This window comes from Anomaloglossus baeobatrachus, chromosome 3 (genome assembly GCF_048569485.1).
Source record: "Anomaloglossus baeobatrachus isolate aAnoBae1 chromosome 3, aAnoBae1.hap1, whole genome shotgun sequence".
Lineage (NCBI taxonomy): Eukaryota > Metazoa > Chordata > Amphibia > Anura > Aromobatidae > Anomaloglossus > Anomaloglossus baeobatrachus.
In genome coordinates this window covers 134,320,444-134,342,390 of record NC_134355.1, presented here as the reverse complement: position 1 = coordinate 134,342,390, position 21,947 = coordinate 134,320,444, and the positions used below count along the sequence as shown (strand labels likewise).

The window sequence follows — 21,947 nt, the reverse complement described above, 5'->3', positions numbered from 1 at the left end:
TTCTGTCTCGACATGGCCTGCATGGTCAAATCAATGCCCAGAAGCCAGCACTAAACAAAAGGCAATTAAAAAAACTGTGTGGCATTTGCCAAGACCCACAGCCTGCTAAACAGATGGATGCTAGAAAAGTGGCAGAAGGTGGATTTCTCTGATGAATCTTCAGTTGAATTACACCATAGCTGCCACAAATACTGTAGGAGACCTACTGGAACCCGTATGCATCCAAAATACACCTAGAAAACAGTTACGTTTGGTGGTGGAAGATCATGGTCTGGGGTTACATTCAGTAAGGGGGTGTGCAAAACATTTACAGTATTAGCTACTTCTTACATTCCCAATCATAAAAGGGGTCAAATTCTGCAGCAGGATGGTGCTCCATCTCATATATCCATCTCTACAACAAAGTTCCTCCTGGCAAAGAAGATAAAGGTGCTCAAAGAATGGTCAGCCCAGTCACCCAGACATGAACATCATTGAGCATGTTTGGGGTAGGATGAAAGAGGAAGCTTGGAAGATAAAACCAAAGAATCTAGATGAACTCTGGGAGGCATGTAAGACTGCATTCTTTGCTATTCCTTATGACTTCATCAATAAATTGTATGAATCATTGTTGAACCGCATGGATACAGTCCTTCAAGCTCATGGAAGTCACACACAATATTAAATATGGCTCTTATAGCACCACAACTTCATTCACCAATGTTATGCAACATATCTTTGTATTAGAAGTTAATTATTTGTTTGAATTTCACATTACTTTCTGTGGACAACAAAACTTTTGTCTTGCCAAAATCTAACCTTTCTGTGTTCAATAAATGATCAATATTTCAGCTTTGCAGCAACTTTATTTTCATAACCTAAATCAAATTTGGGAGGGTTTCAGCTTTCAAAAGAGTAATTTATAAAACCAATGGATGAATTTAAAGTCAGGTTCTAAGCTTTTATTTACATAACATGGATAAGAGACAGAACTTCTGTAAGGGACTGTAAAGGAGGAGAACAGCTTCAGACACAGAGCAGAGCGGACGTGCCGCAAGCAGCTCTGTGGGCCAGTGTATTCAACACGGTCGCTGGGCTGAAGCAGGTGGCTGCTTCCACAGGAGCGGCACTGTCGGGATACAGAATCTTAGGGCAGATATACTTCACGTTATCTACCAACTCTGCAAGGTTCGCGGGGTTACGGCTAGAACAGTCACCGGACCCGTCCCAAAGAGCCTGCAGCCAAATAGCATATAGGATCCGGGGTTGAGGACCGGCCCCATAACGGAACCGCGCTACCAGCATACAAAACAGGACACTCTTCTGACACCGGGACCCTCAAGTGCTTTACCCCACGCGCATCAAAGGAGGAAAGGGCTCACAGGCTGACACACACACCTCACTTGACCTTTCACGAATCCGGGATTGGCTGGAGCCCATTGTAGCGGAGATCGGTGCTCTGGGGCAGCGCTTGAACATTCCTGTGAGTAAAAAGATCTGGAACCGCAGCCCCTGCCTCTCCTTTACTAACGCCGTCGCCCAGCGCTGCGGCGCCAACGGGGACTACTACCACCTCCGCCATCCTCCCGGGGCCCGCTCCGCCTGTTGGCGAGCAATACCGTCCCGGCTGCACCCGACATCTGCCCCAGTTAGAGACCCTGCAGCGGCAGCCCATCCCTGGTCGCGTACCACAGGTGGTGTCACGATCCTAATAGACTTTCCTTTCCCCAACTACTACCTCCAGCCTCCCTACCACCCTCCAATCCTGCCTCCTGTATGCCTCGGGGCAACAGAAATGGGCCAGGCCACCCCGTGACAACGCAGAGGATCCGCACCCCCAGCCCGGCAACGAGTAGGTTAAAACACCTGCCCCGTAGGGAACTACATTAGCAGTTTGGCTCAGATCCACTTTCTCTTCACCACTATCTCACAGACACAGTGCACTAATGCTGTGTTGCAGCTTGTAAGTCTTAAGTGCCCCTACTCGCCTGCTTCAAGGAACTGCCACCACTGTAGGTCCTCTGCTGTACTTGCTCCCTTGAACTTGCCACACACACACACACACACACACACACACGCACACACACATGTGACGCCCTGGCCTATCAGGTCGTCACAGGGTATTATGCAATCTGCCCTTCTGCATGATATCCGCCTCCTCCTTGGTTACGGGTCCCTCACTTTTGGTGTTGCTATGAACAAGCTAATCGAAACCCTAGGAACACTCTGCACCACATCCACCAGACACACCAGTGGACAGCCTGAAGGGAATAGGGTTGGCCACTTGGGGGGTTGGTTAAGGGGAGGTCAGGAGTGTCAGGAGACAGTTAGTTGAGGAGTGACTCTCAAGAGGAGAGGTCACAAGTCAGTTGAGTGGTGACTCTCGAGAGGAGAGGACAGGAGCTGGGCTCCTTGTTAATACTAGGTGGCAGACGTTCGTCTGGGCCTGGAAGGAGCTGGACCCTGGTCGCAGGGGATCGTGACATGGGGCACGGACTGTCGAGGAGGACAGCCGGCGGCCTTGTGCCATCACCGGGCAGGGGCCAGGGCACAACGGGGTACGTGGACCCTAGGTCGGGAAGTAGCTTCAGGCGTCCTGGTAATTTACCCGACGAGGACAGAGCCTTCAAGATCCGTTCTCCACCCGCTCCAAAATCGGGGTACTGCCACAACGAGAGGGCTAGGTCTTTCCCACTGCATAGTCCAGAAAATCCCAAGCGTGAACCCTGAGAGCAAGCTCACTCCGTTAGCCATACGGGTGAGCAGGACCCGTTTAGTTTCATACTAAAAGGGACCAACTACAGAAGAGAGGTGCCAAAGTTAAGGTCACAGGCTAACAAGCAATACCAACGGGCACGGGATCCAGGCATGCTCCCTCCCTGCTGCAGCGGCATCAAGAACTTTGGTTTACCACGGTTTTCATCATCAGCGTTATTGGACTGAGTGAGTTCGTAATTAACCCTTACCGGCCCGACGGCACCTCCCCAGCGTCATCACCGAGTCTCGGGGCATCCCCACTACCCGTGGAGGGGTTAAACACCTGGCTGACCAGGTATTAACCCTGTCCTTTCCAAACAATTGTCTTTATAAGAGTAAAAAGGAAGACAGTTACCTCTTGTGGCGAGTCATTTGTACTGCAGCCCACAAGGAAATTAACACTTGCTACCACAGGAAAACATTGCAGAAATACAAACATCACACATATGCGATTGGTGTGTTTAGGGGATATTTGATATCCTGTTCACATCCTTATACTGTGCCACATAATTACCCTGAGAGCAATGCCCCTTTAGTAAAATCTATGAAAATATGCCCTGAATAAAATGGCCCGTACCTCAGGAACCGTATGATGGATTAAAAAAAAAAAGAAGAAGAAAAAGACAAAATAGTAAGAGGAAAAACATGTGGAGAGGAACCAGGTAAATTGCCATGCTATTCACCATTTAAACGAGCTGATATAATTTAATCTATGAATTTATTGAATATTGCCAATACAGGTCAACATGTTTTGGAAGACTTAGCCCCCTTCCTCAGGACATGCAGCAATGACAAAGATTATTTTGTAAGGATAGAGAAATCTGTAAGCATAGAAATCTCCCAATCAGTGGTGTGGGTGGGATTATACAGAGATCCGCATTCAGAGAACTGCTGGAACTGCAATTATTTTATTAAAACTGCAGCAAATGTGACGCCCCTGCGGTAACCAGGTGTCACAAAAACAATGTAACAACAAGGTAACAGCTCGGGTCCTACATGACTGTGCCAGTCATTAAACACACACCAGGACACCAGGACATTTATACTCACAACCAGGGTGGGAGATTCTCCTTAGAGCCAGATGACAGGGCTGGGCACTGTGAGATAACAGGAAGCCAACTGGGAAGGGAGGAACCAGACCTGGGGGAGGAGAGAGTGACCTGGGATGTGTTAGTGAGCAGTCTGCAGTGGAAGTGAAAGAGGAAGGAGTGGAGGAGAGAAGTGCGGTAGCAAGGAAAGGTGTCAAGACAGACCACAGACTCTTGAGACACATTGGAAAGTAGAAAAAAACTGCAAAGACCTGAGTAGAAAGAACAGCCACTCAGAGGAGGAAAGTAGCTGGAGAGTGAGAGAGCCATCTCCAAGGAAAGAGGGATCCTGTGGGGTGGACATCCAGGGCTCACAGTACTTTGCACGCACGGGTTGAAGATCCCAGAACAGACAAGGACTTCAAGCCATCTGTTAACTCTGCTAGGCGGGTAGGTTTACAGGACTCACCTGCCACCACTAACGTCTGAGGTATCAGCAGCAAACGGAGGACCGGGACACATACCCTTAAACAGTACAAGCTGCCTGCGGCAGGACCCAGACACCAGGAGGACCTCCAAGTGCTCCACGCCAGGGAGGATCCACATACACCAGAGTGCAGAGGTGGAGAGTGGCACCAGGTTGCCGGCACAGCCATCAGGACACCTGGGATCCAGCACGTTCCCAGGGTGTAAACAGGGCTGTATTTTGCCTTCGTGCTGCCCTAGGCACTTTAAGTGGTCGCGCCCCTTATTGACAACGTAAAACTGAGTTTTCGCACACGACATCTGTTTAAGGCAGATCTACTCTGTAAAACACTTGAAAAAGTATCAATGAGAAACGAAGGGCACTAACCCCCCCCCCAATGGGAATCACCACAGGCACATCAAAACATAGCATGAGTATAAAATATTCCCACCATCCCCACTTATATACTGTGACTGTCACACTGCCCTCCCTTATAAATTATACCCACCACACCTTCCTCAATTATGAAATATGATCTGCACATTGTCCTCACATCATGCTGCCCCCCTCCTCACAGTGTCCCATGCATGCTGCCCCCTCCTCACAATGTCCCATGCATGCTGCCCCCTCCTCACAGTGTCCCATGCATGCTGCCCCCTCCTCACAGTGTCCCATGCATGCTGCCCCCTCCTCACAGTGTCCCATGCATGCTGCCCCCTCCTCACAGTGTCCCATGCATGCTGCCCCCTCCTCACAGTGTCACATGCATGCTGCTTCCTCCTCACAGTGTCCCATGCATGCTGCCCCCTCCTCAGTGTCCCATGCATGCTGCCCCCCTCCTCACAGTGTCCCATGCATGCTGCCCCCCTCCTCACAGTGTCCCATGCATGCTGTCCCCTCCTCACAATGTCCCATGCATGCTGCCCCCTCCTCACAATGTCCCATGCATGCTGCCCCCTCCTGACAATGTCCCATGCATGCTGCTCCCTCCTCACAGTGTCCCATGCATGCTGCTCCCTCCTCACAGTGTCCCATGCATGCTGCTCCCTCCTCACAGTGTCCCATGCATGCTGCCCCCTCCTCACAGTGTCCCATGCATGCTTCCCCCTCCTCACAATGTCCCATGCATGCTTCCCCCTCCTCACAATGTCCCATGCATGCTTCCCCCTCGTCACAATGTCCCATGCATGCTGCCCCCTCCTCACAATGTCCCATGCATGCTGCCCCCTCCAGACAGTGTCCCATGCATGCTGCTCCCTCCTCACAATGTCCCATGCATGCTGCCCCCTCCTCAGTGTCCCATGCATGCTGCCCCCTCCTCACAGTGTCCCATGCATGCTGCCCCCTCCAGACAGTGTCCCATGCATGCTGCTCCCTCCTCACAATGTCCCATGCATGCTGCCCCCTCCTCACAGTGTCCCATGCATGCTGCCCCCTCCTCACAGTGTCCCATGCATGCTGCCCCCTCCTCACAGTGTCCCATGCATGCTGCCCCCTCCTCACAGTGTCCCATGCATGCTGCCCCCTCCTCACAATGTCCCATGCATGCTGCCCCCTCCTCACAATGTCCCATGCATGCTGCCCCCTCCTCACAATGTCCCATGCATACTGCTCCCTCCTCACAGTGTCCCATGCATGCTGCCCCCTCCTGACAGTGTCCCATGCATGCTGCCCCCTCCTGACAGTGTCCCATGCATGCTGTCCCCTCCTCACAATGTCCCATGCATGCTGCCCCCTCCTCAGTGTCCCGTGCATGCTGCCCCTCTCCATGAGCTCCTAATGCTGCCTTCCTCTTTTCCATAATGACACCTCCATGCTGCCCCATTCATCCTAAGACCACCACACTAACGCTTATGCTGAGACCCCCCCCCCCACACACACTACCCCACTCTTGATATTGACTCCCCTACATTGTTCCACTCCATACTGAGCCCAGACATGCTGCCCCTTCTCCATAATGAGCTCCCAATGCTGCCCCCCTCTCATTCTGAGTCCTTACACTCCCCCCATCGATATTGTCATTGCTCTATCCCTCAACCCTTGTCCTCTGTCTCTAGCATTGGCCCCTCTCTCCCATTCCCCCAGCAGCAGCCGCTCTCTCCCGCCTTCACCAGCAGCCTCTCCCCCAGCATCAGCCTCTCTCTCCCCAGCATCAGCCTCTCTCCCCCCAGCCTCCCCCAGCTTCAGCCTCTCTCCCCCAGCTTCCCCCAGCATCAGCCTCTCTCCTCCCAGCCTCCCCCAGCATGAGCCTCCTCCAGCATCAGCCTCTCTCCTCCCAGTCTCCCCCAGCATGAGCCTCCTCCAGCATCAGCCTCTCTCCTCCCAGCCTCCCCCAGCATCAGCCTCCTCCAGCATCAGCCTCTCTCCTCCCAGCCTCCCCCAGCATCAGCCTCCTCCAGCATCAGCCTCTCTCCTCCCAGCCTCCCCCAGCATCAGCCTCCTCCAGCATCAGCCTCTCTCCTCCCAGCCTCCCCCAGCATCAGCCTCCTCCAGCATCAGCCTCTCTCCTCCCAGCCTCCCCCAGCATCAGCCTCCTCCAGCATCAGCCTCTCTCCTCCCAGCCTCCCCCAGCATCAGCCTCCCTGCTCCCAGCTTCCCCCAGCATCAGCCTCCCTCCTCCCAGCATCAGCCTCCCTCCTCCCAGCCTCCCCCAGCATCAGCCTCCCTCCTCCAAGCCTCACCTTCCCCCTCCCAGCCTCAGCCTCCCTCCTCCCAGCCTCCCCCAGCATCAGCCTCCCTCCTCCAAGCCTCACCTTCCCCCTCCCAGCCTCAGCCTCCCTCCTCCCAGCCTCCCCAGCCTCAGCCTCCCTCCTCCCCCAGCCTCAGCCTCCCTCCTCCCCCAGCCTCCCCCAGCCTCAGCCTCCCCCAGCCTCCCTCCTCCCAGCTTCCCCCAGCTTCAGCCTCCCTCCTCCCAGCCTCCCCCAGCCTCAGCCTCCCTCCTCCCAACCTCCCCAAGCATCAGCCTCCCTCCTCCCAGCCTCCCCCAGCATCAGCCTCCCTCCTCCCAGCCTCCCCCAGCATCAGCCTCCCTCCTCCCAGCCTCCCCCAGCATCAGCCTCCCTCCTCCCAGCCTCCCCCAGCATCAGCCTTCCTCCTCCCAGCCTCCCCCAGCATCAGCCTCCCTCCTCCAAGCCTCACCTTCCCCCTCCCAGCCTCAGCCTCCCTCCTCCCAGCCTCAGCCTCCCTCCTCCAAGCCTCACCTTCCCCCTCCCAGCCTCAGCCTCCCTCCTCCCAGCCTCCCCAGCCTCAGCCTCCCTCCTCCCCCAGCCTCAGCCTCCCTCCTCCCCCAGCCTCCCCCAGCCTCAGCCTCCCCCAGCCTCCCTCCTCCCAGCTTCCCCCAGCTTCAGCCTCCCTCCTCCCAGCCTCCCCCAGCCTCAGCCTCCCTCCTCCCAACCTCCCCAAGCATCAGCCTCCCTCCTCCCAGCCTCCCCCAGCATCAGCCTCCCTCCTCCCAGCCTCCCCCAGCATCAGCCTCCCTCCTCCCAGCCTCCCCCAGCATCAGCCTCCCTCCTCCCAGCCTCCCCCAGCATCAGCCTTCCTCCTCCCAGCCTCCCCCAGCATCAGCCTCCCTCCTCCAAGCCTCACCTTCCCCCTCCCAGCCTCAGCCTCCCTCCTCCCAGCCTCCCCAGCCTCAGCCTCCCTCCTCCCAGCCTCCCCCAGCCTCAGCCTCCCAGCCTCCCCCAGCCTCAGCCTCCCCCAGCCTCCCTCCTCCCAGCCTCCCCCAGCTTCAGCCTCCCTCCTCCCAACCTCCCCAAGCATCAGCCTCCCTCCTCCCAGCCTCCCCCAGCATCAGCCTCCCTCCGCCCAGCCTCCCCCAGCATCAGCCTCCCTCCTCCCAGCCTCCCCCAGCATCAGCCTTCCTCCTCCCAGCCTCCCCCAGCATCAGCCTTCCTCCTCCCAGCCTCCCTCCTCCAAGCCTCACCTTCCCACACCCAGCATCAGCCTCTCTCCTCCCAGCCTCCCCCAGCCTCAGCCTCCCTCCTCCCAGCCTCCCCCAGCTTCAGCCTCCCTCCTCCCAGCCTCCCCCAGCCTCAGCCTCCCTCCTCCCAACCTCCCCAAGCATCAGCCTCCCTCCTCCCAGCCTCCCCCAGCATCAGCCTCCCTCCTCCCAGCCTCCCCCAGCATCAGCCTCCCTCCTCCCAGCCTCCCCCAGCATCAGCCTCCCTCAGCATCAGCCTCCCTCCTCCCTCAGCATCAGCCTCCCTCCTCCAAGCCTCCCTCAGCATCAGCTTCCCTCCTCCCAGCCTCCCCCAGCATCAGCCTCCCTCCTCCCAGCCTCCCCCAGCATCAGCCTTCCTCCTCCCAGCCTCCCCCAGCATCAGCCTCCCTCAGCATCAGCCTCCCTCCTCCCTCAGCATCAGCCTCCCTCCTCCAAGCCTCCCTCAGCATCAGCTTCCCTCCTCCAAGCCTCACCCTCCCAGCTTCCCCCAGCATCAGCCTCCCTCCTCCCAGCCTCCCTCAGCATCAGCCTCCCTCCTCCAAGCCTCACCTTCCCCCTCCCAGCCTCCCCCAGCATCAGCCTCTCTCCTCCCAGCCTCCCCCAGCATCAGCCTCCCCCAGCCTCAGCCTCCCTCCTCCCAGCCTCCCCCAGCCTCAGCCTCCCTCCTTCCAACCTCCCCCAGCCTCAGCCTCCCTCCTTCCAACCTCCCCCAGCCTCAGCCTCCCTCCTCCAAGTCTCCCTCAGCATCAGCTTCCCTCCTCCAAGCCTCACCCTCCCAGACTCCCCCAGAATCAGCCTCTCTTCTCCCAGCCTCCCCCCCAGCTTCAGCCTCTCTCTCCCCCCAGCCTCAGCCTCTCTCTCCCCCCAGCCTCTCTCCCCCCAGCCTTAGCCTCTCTCTCCCCCCAGCCTACCCCCAGCCTCAGCCTCTCTCCCCCCAGCCTCAGCCTCTCTTCCCAGCCTCAGCCTCTCTCTCTTCCCAGCCTCCCCCCAGCCTAAGCCTCTCTGTCTTCCCAGCCTCAGCCTCTCTCTCTCTTCCCAGCCTCAGCCTCTCTGTCTTCCCAGCCTCAGCCTCTCTGTCTTCCCAGCCTCAGCCTCTCTGTCTTCCCAGCCTCCCCCCAGCCTCAGCCTCTTTCTCTTCCCAGCCTCCCCCCAGCCTCAGCCTCTCTCTCTTCCCAGCCTCCCCCCAGCCTCAGCCTCTCTCTTCCCAGCCTCCCCCCAGTCTCAGTCTCTCTCTCTTCCCAGCCTCAGCCTCTCTCTCTCTTCCCAGCCTCCCCTCAGCCTCTCTCTCTTCCCAGCCTCAGCCTCTCTCTCTCTCTTCCCAGCCTCCCCTCAGCCTCTCTCTCTTCCCAGCCTCAGCCTCTCTCTCTCTCTTCCCAGCCTCCCCCCAGCCTCTCTCTCTTCCCAGCCTCACCCCAGCCTCTCTCTCTTCCCAGCCTCCCCCCAGCCTCTCTCTCTTCCCAGCCTCCCCTTGCATGATTACAGTGGACAAAAAGAGGCATCGCAATTTGCAACGATCATCAACTAACCTATAAGGAGCCCATACATTCTAGGCTCTGCCTCTGCCTTACCTGCTCCGGTGCCCGCCGCCCCGCTCTGGCTGGCTCCTCTTCTGGCTTGCTCCAGCTGCAGACGCGTCCTCCTCTGTGGCGTGTGTCATCTGCAGCATTGGACGCTGCAGCACGGGGCAGTCAGCTGATTGTCGCGCCCGCGCGCCTCTGACCCCGGAAGTGCAGGCCATGGAACTTCCGGGGTTAGTCAGCTCACTATGCCATGTATTTAAATAGACAGCAGAAGTGCGCCTCTTCTCCCCCCCCCCCCCCCCCCGGAACACAGCCGAGTGTAATGGAGGGAGGGACGGGGGGCGGGGATGTAAAAAAAAAAAAAAAAAAATTTATAAAAATTTTTTTTTTTTTTTGCTGCCAGAAAGTGCCGCCCCCCACAACGTGCCGCCCTAGGCACGGGACCACGGGTGCCTAGTGGCAAATACGGCCCTGGGTGTAAATCCAGTGAGTAAAAACCATCAAACTACACTCTCTGTCTGGACTGCTTCATTGCACTGCGCCTCCACGTTAACAGTTCACCTACCCCTGGGGAGAAGCCATGCTCGCGGAGGGTTCCACCATCCACGCTGCCCCATCCATCATCCACAGTGGGAACCAGCAGCGGGGGCCCTACCATCCCTGGCCGCAAACCGCGAGTGGCGTAGTCGGACTTTTATTTTATTTTTATTGTTATTTTTCATTTAAATCTTGTTGACGGTGCCCCCGGATCCGGTACCCCTCGAGTCACAGACCGTCCGGATCCGAGTAGCCCAGCTGCCCCGGGCCGCGACACAAGCAGCTCAGTAAGGGACACATCGCTGTGATCAGGGCCACTGCCCCTACATCATGCTGGTCTGAAATAGGGTAGAAAAAAAACTGGTGACGAATTCTACTTTAATTTAAGGGTTTTTCTAAGTTTAATTTCTTTTTTTTTTTTACATTTGCGCCTTACCGATTCTTTGTTGATCATTTGACCCTGTCACTTTACTGCTACACCTCTCACCTCTGGCTATCTCAATCGCCCAATATGAAGTGTTCCATAGAAACTGATGGTAAAATAATACTTAAACACTTCTATGACCTTTGCCAGAAAATCAAAGAAACTAAAAGCGTTGCTTGGTGCTACAATATTATTGTCCTGTCCCATTCATGTAATTGAGACTGAGATGCAGTGATCTGCATTACCAGACACAGACACTGTGCGCCTGGCAAACAATGCAGCGGACATTGTGCTTCCTGGAACACCACGGAATCTCCAGGCATCTGATAGCCATCTGGAGTCCTAGGGATGAGGCATCAATATTTTAGTCCTAAATGTCCAGGTTCTTTTCACAACAACACTGTGCCAGATGTGAGCAGATCTAAAGTCACTCAGCGATCTGTCATGTTTTCATGTATTTTCACTGCAAAAATAGTGACGCATATTGTTTAATTGATGAATATCTTGTTGGTCACTAGTGAACTGTTTCGTATCTTATAAAGAAAGTGAAGGCATATTACTAGGATTTACTCAAATTCTGAGAATGAAGGGGGATGCATTCGTGGTTTAGTGCTACGTCCCTGTCACTATTTTTTTCTTGCACAAGTTCATTGGCCATGCTACTGAAAAAAAAATTGGAAGGGGTGATGGTTCTAGAGGTTTAACCGCCATTGATCATAAAGTGATTGCATCAGAGACCGCCGTCAATGAGATAGATGAACTTTCGTCAAAAGAATCCCTGCTTCTCGGTTCCGTATAAATCTGGTTGTTTTCCTGAGTTTTTTTGGGGGGGGGGGGGGGGGTTCTATCTCAGGGACTTTTCATTTTACAGTTTTGCCAATTGAGGTTGTGGCGTTCTACATTTGCCTGCTTTTCACTGATGTCGATTAACTTTTTCTTTTAGGCTGTATGCTCTGCTGGTGTGTGGAGACTCTTCTGCAGTATGAGCCCGGGGAGTCCACCTTGAGGTCCCTCTGGCCCATAAACTTGGGGACCCAGATTCGAAGCTTGACAAGATATCTTTCTCCTGATTCTCCCTTTCTCTATGCTTTCTCTCTCAATTCTGCTTCTGGGCCATGGCTAGTGGGCTTTCACTTCTGTATTGAACACCTTAATCCAGGGCAGCAAGGGGGCCCCTCTCCCCTTGGTAGAAAGCCTAGCCCCCCACAGGGGTCCAACGTCTTTAGGACGTTTAACTTCTTTATCCCAGCTAGTGGACTGAGCCCATTAATCCACATCTTTTTAGTGTTCTACTCTATCTCTACCTCCTCGATCCTCCTCTCATTTAACCTCTAATCCTTCCTTCTTTCCCTTTGTTTGTTTCCTGCTCTCTCTTCCTCCTTTCAATCCTACCTCCCTCCCCTTCCTCTCTCATCCCTGTTTTCTCTCTCACACCCTCCTTGCCTCCCCCGTCCCTAGACTAAATACCTCATATTGTGGAGCAATGGCGCAGATTAATGTTGCCTCTTACAACACCAGGGGTCTCAACTCGCCTCGGAAGAGATCGCAAATTTTATTTGAAATGCACAAAAAACGGATCCACATACTTATATTGCAGGAGACTCACTTCAAGGAAGGCCATCTCCCTGCACTGAAGGACAGGAACTACACCTCCTGGTTCCACAGCCCCAACCCGGCTTCCAGGTCTGGGGGGGTCTCTAATACCCTTCACAGGTCTTTGACCCGCACGATTGTGGATTCCTTGCCCGACCGGTAGGTTTCTTTTTCTGAAATTATGCATTGGCTCCACCGTATATACAATTGCCAACTGGTATCTCCCCAACAGGGATCCCTCTCGGGCCTGCGCCTCTATTCTGTCCCGTCTGGCTGAATTTTCTGAGGGCGTGTTAGTAGCTGGTGGAGACTTTAACCTCACACTGGACCCAGACATAGACACCTCGTCAGGGCGTCATTTTATACCACGCAGAAAACTTAAGGCCCTTAAACGTGACATTCAAAATATGCAGTTGGTGGATGTATGGCGTGCCCTATACTCCACCACAAAAGATTACTCCTACTACTCCCCAGCCCATTCATCATATAGCCGCTTCGGCATGATCCTCCTGAGCCAACATGTCCTGACGTGGCAGGTTGCAGCGTCTATTGGGAACCTTTCCCTCTCCGATCACTCCCCGATCTTTGCTCACTTCACTCCTCCAAATAGCTCACAGCGCCCATGGACTTGGCGCCTCAATGAAAATTTGCTTAATGATCAATTGTGCTGTAGTGAAATACGGAGCCACATATCTGAATTCTTGGAAAATCATGCCAGAGGCCCGACTCCTCTTCCGACACAATGGGAGGCGCTAAAGTGTGTAGTTCGAGGTTTATTAATTAAACACGGCTCTAGATTGAAGAAGGAGAGGTCTTCCCTTATCATAGAGCTCCTACAGCAGATTGCCTCTTTGGAAGCCGCACACAAGCAATCCCTTTCCACCACGGTTTATGCGGACCTCACAAAGGCTAGGGAGGGGCTGAGGGACCTTCTCGATCAAAGGTACAGGAGACAAAGGGCCAAGTTAAGTCGATATTTATATGAGCATTCAGACAAGTGTGGGAGAGCCTTGGCTCGTTTTCTGCACCCCAGAAATGCTATTGGCCATGTTCCAAAAATCCAGACCGGGGGGGCCCAGACCCAAAATCCCATCCAAATTGCAAACCTGTTTCGTTCATTCTATGATGACCTCTATAATTTGAAGGGGCAGTTTAGAGATATTCCGTCACAACAATCTTTCCAGCGTAAAGTTAACGAATATGTGCAGCAAACTGCACTCCCTCGGATCTCTGAAAGGGATGTGGTAGCCTTGGAAGAGGACTTTTCCACAGAAGAGATCCTCGCCATAATTAAAGCCACCCCGAATGGTAAGAGTCCGGGTCCGGACGGATTTACCTCCAAATTTTATAAGATATTTGGTGACCAAATTGTCCCTTTCCTCACGAGGGTTTTTGGCTCTGTATCTGGAGACTCCCCCTTTGTCGCCCAGTCCCTAGAAGCACATTTGTTCTACCCAAACCGGGGAAGGATCATTCATCTGTCTCTAACTACAGACCCATCTCCCTCATCAATGCTGACATCAAAATTTTTGCATTGATGCAGAGAAGGCCTTTGATAGAGTCAGCTGGGAGTTTGTGATGGCCTCTCTGCGGCAGGTGGGACTGGGAGACAAATTTATTGAAAGGGTCTCTTCCCTTTATAGGTATCCCTCTGCCAGGGTCAAAGTCAATGGGTTCGTCTCATCACCAATTGCAATACATAATGGTACACGTCAGGGGTGCCCCCTTTCTCCCCCTACTTTATGTCCTGGTTATGGAACACCTTGCCGTGGCCATCAGAAACAATTCCAGTATCCACGGGATAGGGGTGGGGGGTGGGGAATGCAAGGCAGCTCTTTACGCAGATGATCTACTTCTGTTCATTTCACAGCCTCGCCTTCCCCTCACTTATTCAACAGTTTGAAAAATTCAGTCACCTCGGCAACTTTAAGGTCAATTACTCCAAATCCGAGGCATTAAACATATCTCTCCCTGATGCTGAGGTGGATCATATCAAGAAAAATTTCCCCTTCAAGTGGCAGGACTATGCCATTACTTACTTAGGGATATCAGTCCCCATGGATCTCTCAAAACTATATCAGCTTAACTACCTTCCCCTTCTCAACAAGACAAGAAAGGATCTTACCTCATACAATAGTAAAAGATTATCCTGGTTTGGACGAATAAATGTTATCAAAATGGACGTTTTGCCTCGCTTTTTGTACTTGTTCCAGACGGTCCCCCTTGGTTCCCCCTGCAGCCTTTTTCTCCACCCTGCAGTCAGTTATCACGCGCTTCGTGTGGGGAGGTAAGCACCCGAGGATAGGCTTCACTACCCTTTGCAGACTTAAAAGCCGGGGAGGGCTGGATTGCCCAACCTTAAACTCTATCATAAAGCGGCTCTACTGATGCGATTACTAGATTGGCAATATCATGGGGCCACAAAGCAGTGGGTAAGCCTAGAAGAAATGGATCACGAGATCCCCTTGCGTTACCTCCCTTGGATTAGCTCGGGCTCCAGGAGCCAGCCTCTCTCTGAGGCTGATCTCTTGAGGGCGACATTGAGGACGTGGGATTTAGAAACCAAAAGGGGTCATCTGTCCAGGGGGCGTGGTCCCCTCTCCCCTATCTTTTCAAACCCAGATTTTGCCCCGGCAGTTGGGGCCAATGTTTTCCTGTGCCGGAGGAGGAGCGGGGACATGCGCTTCTTTCACATACTTCAGGGATCCCCATTGCCCACATACGACTTGCTCTCTGCCTCTGCCTTGGGAGGGGCCATACCCTGGTTTGAATACTTCCAGATCAGGCAGGTCTTTCTTGACCGGATCAGGCCGGGAGGCACTTTATGCTGCCCCCCCCCTCCTCGTTTGAAAAGCTCTTTCTTTTGGAAGAGGCTCCGGGACATACCCTGTCCCTTATCTATAACCTTTTGATCCAGAAGGGGGATGTGGACGAGCTCAAATTTGTGGGGGGATGGAGTAGAGACTTGGGCGTGACTATCCGGGTTGAGGAATGGAGGACTCCTTTTCTTTTCACTCACAAATTTTCTAGGGCTTGTTCGGTCCAGGAAAAGGGTTATAAAATTCTCACCCACTGGTACCGCTGCCCTCATGCCCTACACGCAATCTTCCTTTCAGTGTCAGACAGATGTTGGCGGTGTAATCACGAGAGGGGGGATATGTTGCATATTTGGTGGAGCTGTAGCCTCATTAAGCCTTTTTGGAGTGGGGTCTTCTCGGCATACAATAGCATTAGTGGGGAGGCCCTCTCTGGTTCTCCACAAATCGCTCTCTTATCTATCCTACCGGGGTCTGTTAAATCTCAGAAAATGGGACTATTGCGGTTTTGCCTAGCGGCTGCCCGAGCCGTGATCCCCAGACACTGGAGGTCCACCCGTGCCCCCGCCTTGGATGAGTGGCTTGAGGAGATGGCCTCCCTTTACAGAATGGAGAGTCTCACTGCTGAAATTCAGGACGCTACTGAAAAATGTATTAACCCTTTCACGACCGGCCGATTTTTCGCTTTCCGTTTTTTTTTTTCGCCATTCTTTTTCTGAGAGACGTAACTTTTTTATTTTTCAGTCAATATGGTCATGTGAGGGCTCATTTTTTGCGGAACGAGCTGTACTTTTAAATGAAACCATCAGTTTTACCATATTGTGTACTAGAAAATGGCAAAAAAAATTCCAAATGCTGAAAAATTGCAAAAAAAGTGCGATAGCACTATGGTTTTTGAGATATTTTATTCACTGTGTTCACTATATGGTAAAACTGATGTGTGGGTGTGATGCCTCAGGTCAGTGCGAGTTCATAGACACCAAACATGTATAGGTTTACTTTTATATAAGGGGTTAAAAAAAATCGGAAGTTTGTCCGAAAAAAGTGGCGCACGTTTTACGCCATATTCCGTGACGGCTTATTTTTTGCGTCTCGAGCTGACGTTTTTAACGGTACCATTTTTGCGCAGATGCTACGTTTTGATCGCCTCTTATTCCATTTTGCGCAAAAGTTGTGGCGACAAAAAAAACGTCGTTTTGGCGTTTGGAATTTTTTTGCCGCTACGCCGTTTACTGATCAGATTAATTGATTTTATATTTTGATAGATCGGGCGTTTCTGAACGCGGCGATACCAAATGTGTGTATATTTTTTTATTTTTTTAACCCTTTAATTTTCAATGGGGCGAATGGGGGGTGATTTGAACTTTTAGGTTTTTTTGTTTTTTTTTAATTTTTTAAAACTTATTTTTTTACTTTTTTTTTTATTTTACTAGTCCCCCTAGGGGGCTATTGCGATCAGCATTCCGATCGCTCTGCAGTATCTGCTGATCACAGCTGGAAGGCTGTAAACAGCAGATACGCTGTCTTTCTCTTTTGCTGTGCCCCGGGCACAGCGAAAGTGAAACCAATTCATGTGTAGTACAGGAGTCATCACATGACCCTGTACTACCATGACAACTATCGGGAGTCACGTGATCGCGTCACGTGACTTCCGGTTTCGGCGGTAAGTAAAACTTTACCGCGATTGCGCTTATAATGGCGCTGTCATGTATTGACAGCGCCATATAAGGGGTTAATCGGCACGAGCAGATAACGATTCTGCTCGTGCCTAGCAGGCACACATCTCAGCTGTGAAAATCAGCTGAGATGTGTGCCGATCGCGGCATGCTGCCGCCGGAGGACCGCGGGCAGTAAGATTATGTCATTTAGGACGTAATTTTACGGCCCGCGGTCGTTAAGGGGTTAAGATCTGGAGTCCCTGGGTCATTTTTTTGGATTCTCCGGACTTCAGGTCCCTCTTTGGGGCGAGTTGAGACTCTACCTAGATTTTTCCTGCTAGTTATTCCCGGCCCTTTCTTGCCCTTCCCCATGATCCTTTTCCCCGTCATCATTCACTTGGTCTACTTCCCTCTTTCTTTCTCTCTTTATTTCTTTTCCTTCGACTGACCATTATGTGCCTCTATGGTATGAATGGTAAATCTTTGCTGTTTATGGTATAGTTTATGGATTTTATACTTTTATAATGGTTCAAGACAGAATGATATAAATGTTCTTAAATGTTCTTTATTGTAACAAACTGTATATGGCTACAACCATGCAAAGCCTTTCATGTTTCATTGCATTCTTGTTTTTATTTTGTTTTGTCTCTATTTGGGGGTGCCTTGGTCTGCAGCCCTGCTTATTGTAACCAACCTTAATTTTTCAATAAAAAAGAGATTTAACATAAAGTGATTGCATATCCTAGAAATATGCCACTTTATGTGATGGAAAAGCCCTTTGATGTCTTAAGTAAGTTGTTCATATAGAAAGAAATCAGTACTGAACTGTTAAAAACTAAGAAAGCGGATAAATATGAAGCAAAGAATTTCTGTATTTTGTTTTGAAAATATTTATTAGTTGCAGATTTTGGCATCTGAACTTAAGACGGGCTTTACAGAGGCTATGCAGGAATTGTCCCGAATTCAACATGGTGAATATGCCTTGGAGGAGAAAGTCAAGAGCTGTCGCTGTACCATGGAAGAGAAGGTTACAGAGTTGAAAAATTCCCTTAACAACCTGAAGGTATCGATGTCAATTGGATCTAAAGACTATGGAGTTTGGAACTATGTGATATATTTTTTATTATTGTGCATACCCAGCAAGGGGAACATAAGATCTCTTCACTTCATATACAGTGTGTCCACCCATATCCTGTCCACCGCCATTAACTTGAGAACGGCGGCAGCTATAGGCATAGAAGTGGTGTCTAGGTATAGTAAAGCAGCCATGCGCTACGCAATGAAACCACCTATAGCGCCACCTGGTGGAAAACAACGGAGTTAGTATTTTTATCTCGAAAACGAAACGAGATAGAGAAAAAAAATGAATTACAAAGTTGTAGGGCATCATCAATTCAATACGAAGCGACACATTGCATACAGAAATGCTATGATATGAAACCCATGACCCCCCCCCCAAAACATTGAATGCTGGTCACGCATATGACGCTCATTTAACTTTGATGCTCAAAGTGGCCACCGTCAGCTGCAATGCACATCTGGACTCTGGACAGCATACTGTATCTTGCTGCACGTTGTGCAATATGGTAGGTGACACTTTTGCACAAGCATCTGTGATATGTCGTCGTAATTCCTGCAATGTTGGTAGAGGGGTCACATACACCTGCTGTTTGATGTGACCTCACAGAAAGAAGTCCAATGGGGTTAGGTCAGGTGAGCGTGGAGGCCACTCCACGCACCCACCATACCCAATGACTTGTAGGAAGGTCTCCATGAAGTATCGCTTCACGTCTGCAGCCTTGTGGGTTTTACACATTCTAATCATAGCATTTCTGTATGCAAGGTGTCAATTCGTATTGAATTGATGATGCCCTACAACTTTGTAATTCACTTTTTTTCTCTATCTCGTTCTGTTATCGAGATAAAAATGCTAACTCCATTGTTTTCCACCAGGTGGCGATATAGGTGGTTTCATTGCGTAGTGCATGGCTACTTTACTATACCTAGACACCACTTTTATGCCTATAGCTGCCGCCGTTCTCAAGTTAATGGCGGTGGACAGGATATGGGTGGACACACTGTATAGGTACTGTGTTTCCCTGAAAAAAGAAAGTGTCTTATACTAGGGCTTATTTTTGAAGTAGGTCTTATTTTTGTGGAAACATGGCTTCATTAAACCCCAAAAGAAGGCAGACACCTTCCCGAGGAGAATCGCACTGACCAGACACCAGACATCTGCATCGCTGCCAGGTCACCCTGCGTTCCACAGCACTTTCTCTCTCTACTGGCCGGAAGCAGTATCACTCTCGTAGAGTTAGTGAGAGCGGAGTGGTACTGCGATCGGAAGCGTGTGTGTGTGTGTTAGAAGAGCGGAGTGATATTGAGACCCAATGTGTGAGAGCTAAGGGATACTGGGACCCGATGTGTGTTTGTGAGAGGGATACTGGACCCAACCTGTGTGTGTGTGTGAGTGGAACAACAGGGTACCCAACAGCGACATAGATCACTGTGGGAGAGCCCATCCGCTGTCGGTATTTGCCAGCTGTAGTTATTCGGGGTCAGGTGAGGACGATTTTTTTTTTTAAAGGGGGGGGGGGCTGTCTGCTATCTTTTGAGGCTGTCCTCTCTCTTTCTGGTCTGTCTTTTTTTTGTTTGGGGCTTTCTTCTCTCTTTTGAGTCTGTCTCCTTTCTTTTGGGGGTGTCTACTTTCTTTAATGAAGTGTCCTGCTCTATTCTTTAATTTTTTTTTTTAGCTGCATGGACACTTCATTATTGAACTGCAACTAACGCTTATTTTTGGAGTAGGGCTTATATTTTAAGCATATTCCAAAAAGGCTGAAAATACCTGCTAGGGCTTATTTTCGAGGTAGGCCTTATTTCCAGGGAAACATGATAGTAGCCACTTAGTTTGAAAGCTTAGTTTAGTTGCCACTTCCACTGTGCCACTCATCACTCAAAGTGAAATACTATAAGCACAGGAGAAATCACGCCTGTGTGAAAGGCAATAGGACCTATAGGTATGAAATTTATAGTTGAGTAATTTTGTAATATAATTCTTTGGTATTTCTAATTCTCACTCATAAAGAATCAAAGGAACCTATCACTTCCATAAATATTATTTACCTGTAGATATACTGGTAATTTGAAGGTACAGTCAGGGCCAGAAATATTTGGACAGTGACACAAGTTTTGTTATTTTAGCTGTTTACAAAAACATGTTCAGAAATACAATTATATATATAATATGGGCTGAAAGTGCACACTCCCAGCTGCAATATAAGAGTTTTCACATCCAAATCGGAGAAAGGGTTTAGGAATCATAGCTCTGTAATGCATAGCCTCCTCTTTTTCAAGGGACCAAAAGTAATTGGACAAGGGACTCTAAGGGCTGCAATTAACTCTGAAGGCGTCTCCCTCGTTAACCTGTAATCAATGAAGTAGTTAAAAGGTCTGGGGTTGATTACAGGTGTGTGGTTTTGCATTTGGAAGCTGTTGCTGTGACCAGACAACATGCAGTCTAAGGAACTCTCAATTGAGGTGAAGCAGAACATCCTGAGGCTGAAAAAAAAGAAAAAATCCATCAGAGAGATAGCAGACATGCTTGGAGTAGCAAAATCAACAGTCGGGTACATTCTGAGAAAAAAGGAATTGACTGGTGAGCTTGGGAACTCAAAAAGGCCTAGGCGTTCACGGATGACAACAGTGGTGGATGATCGCCGCATACTTTCTTTGGTGAAGAAGAACCCGTTCACAACATCAACTGAAGTCCAGAACACTCTCAGTGAAGTAGGTGTATCTGTCTCTAAGTCAACAGTAAAGAGAAGACTCCATGAAAGTAAATACAAAGGGTTCACATCTAGATGCAAACCATTCATCAATTCCAAAAATAGACAGACCAGAGTTAAATTTGCTGAGAAACACCTCATGAAGCCAGCTCAGTTCTGGAAAAGTATTCTATGGACAGATGAGACAAAGATCAACCTGTACCAGAATGATGGGAAGAAAAAAGTTTGGAGAAGAAAGGGAACGGCACATGATCCAAGGCACACCACATCCTCTGTAAAACATGGTGGAGGCAACGTGATGGCATGGGCATGCATGGCTTTCAATGGCACTGGGTCACTTGTGTTTATTGATGACATAACAGCAGACAAGAGTAGCCGGATGAATTCTGAAGTGTACCGGGATATACTTTCAGCCCAGATTCAGCCAAATGCCGCAAAGTTGATCGGACGGCGCTTCATAGTACAGATGGACAATGGCCCCAAGCATACAGCCAAAGCTATCCAGGAGTTCATGAGTGCAAAAAAGTGGAACATTCTGCAATGGCCAAGTCAATCACCAGATCTTAACCCAATTGAGCATGCATTTCACTTGCTCAAATCCAGACTTAAGACGGAAAGACCCACAAACAAGCAAGACCTGAAGGCTGCGGCTGTAAAGGCCTGGCAAAGCATTAAGAAGGAGGAAACCCAGCGTTTGGTGATGTCCATGGGTTCCAGACTTAAGGCAATGATTGCATCCAAAGGATTCGCAACAAAATTTTGAAAATAAAAATATTTTGTTTGGGTTTGGTTTATTTGTCCAATTACTTTTGACCTCCTAAAATGTGGAGTGTTTGTAAAGAAATGTGTACAATTCCTACAATTTCTATCAGATATTTGTGTTCAAACCTTCAAATTAAACGTTACAATCTGCACTTGAATTCTGTTGTAGAGGTTTCATTTCAAATCCAATGTGGTGGCATGCAGAGCCCAACTCGCGAAAATTGTGTCACTGTCCAAATATTTCTGGACCTAACTGTATGCATAATGTTCAGGTAATTACGGTATATAGTGGAGCAGTATTTTCTATGAGAAAATTAAGTTTTATTTTCCCTGCTGCTTCTAGTTTCCAGTCATTAGAGCAGTGCAAGGAGCAAGTTATCAGGCTAGATGTAGAGGGAGGGGTTACTGTGCAATCCCTGTGTAGAGAGCGATGACTGTTACTGCATCCGAGCACCTCTACCATGACTGAAATCAAATAGCTGCAGAGAGAATATAACTTTGTTTTCTCCCTGTAGCCGCTCTTTCAGTACTTCTGCCTAACATGATTTATTTGCTATTTACCTGTAGATTACCAGTATATCTACAGGTGAAAATGTGGCGCCCCTGAGGCTTCCGTCGCCACAGGAACATTGCACCCCAGCCAGCGGTGTGATGTCACATTCTGGGTAAGATAAGGAGTGAA

At 50.4% G+C, this 21,947-nt stretch overlaps 1 protein-coding gene across 8 annotated transcripts in view; it reads left to right on the top strand.

The window, feature by feature from the left end:
• Positions 1–21,947, top strand: part of ARHGEF33 (Rho guanine nucleotide exchange factor 33) — a 139,548-nt gene that overhangs the window by 53,667 nt on the left and 63,934 nt on the right. For 6 of the 8 annotated variants that reach the window (XM_075339460.1, XM_075339463.1, XM_075339465.1 and 3 more), the window contains one exon: positions 17,617–17,781. In XM_075339460.1, coding sequence (XP_075195575.1) covers positions 17,617–17,781 — 165 coding nt within the window. The remainder of the gene's footprint in view (positions 1–17,616; positions 17,782–21,947) is intronic. The other 2 variants (XM_075339462.1, XM_075339466.1) reach the window with 1 other exon arrangement.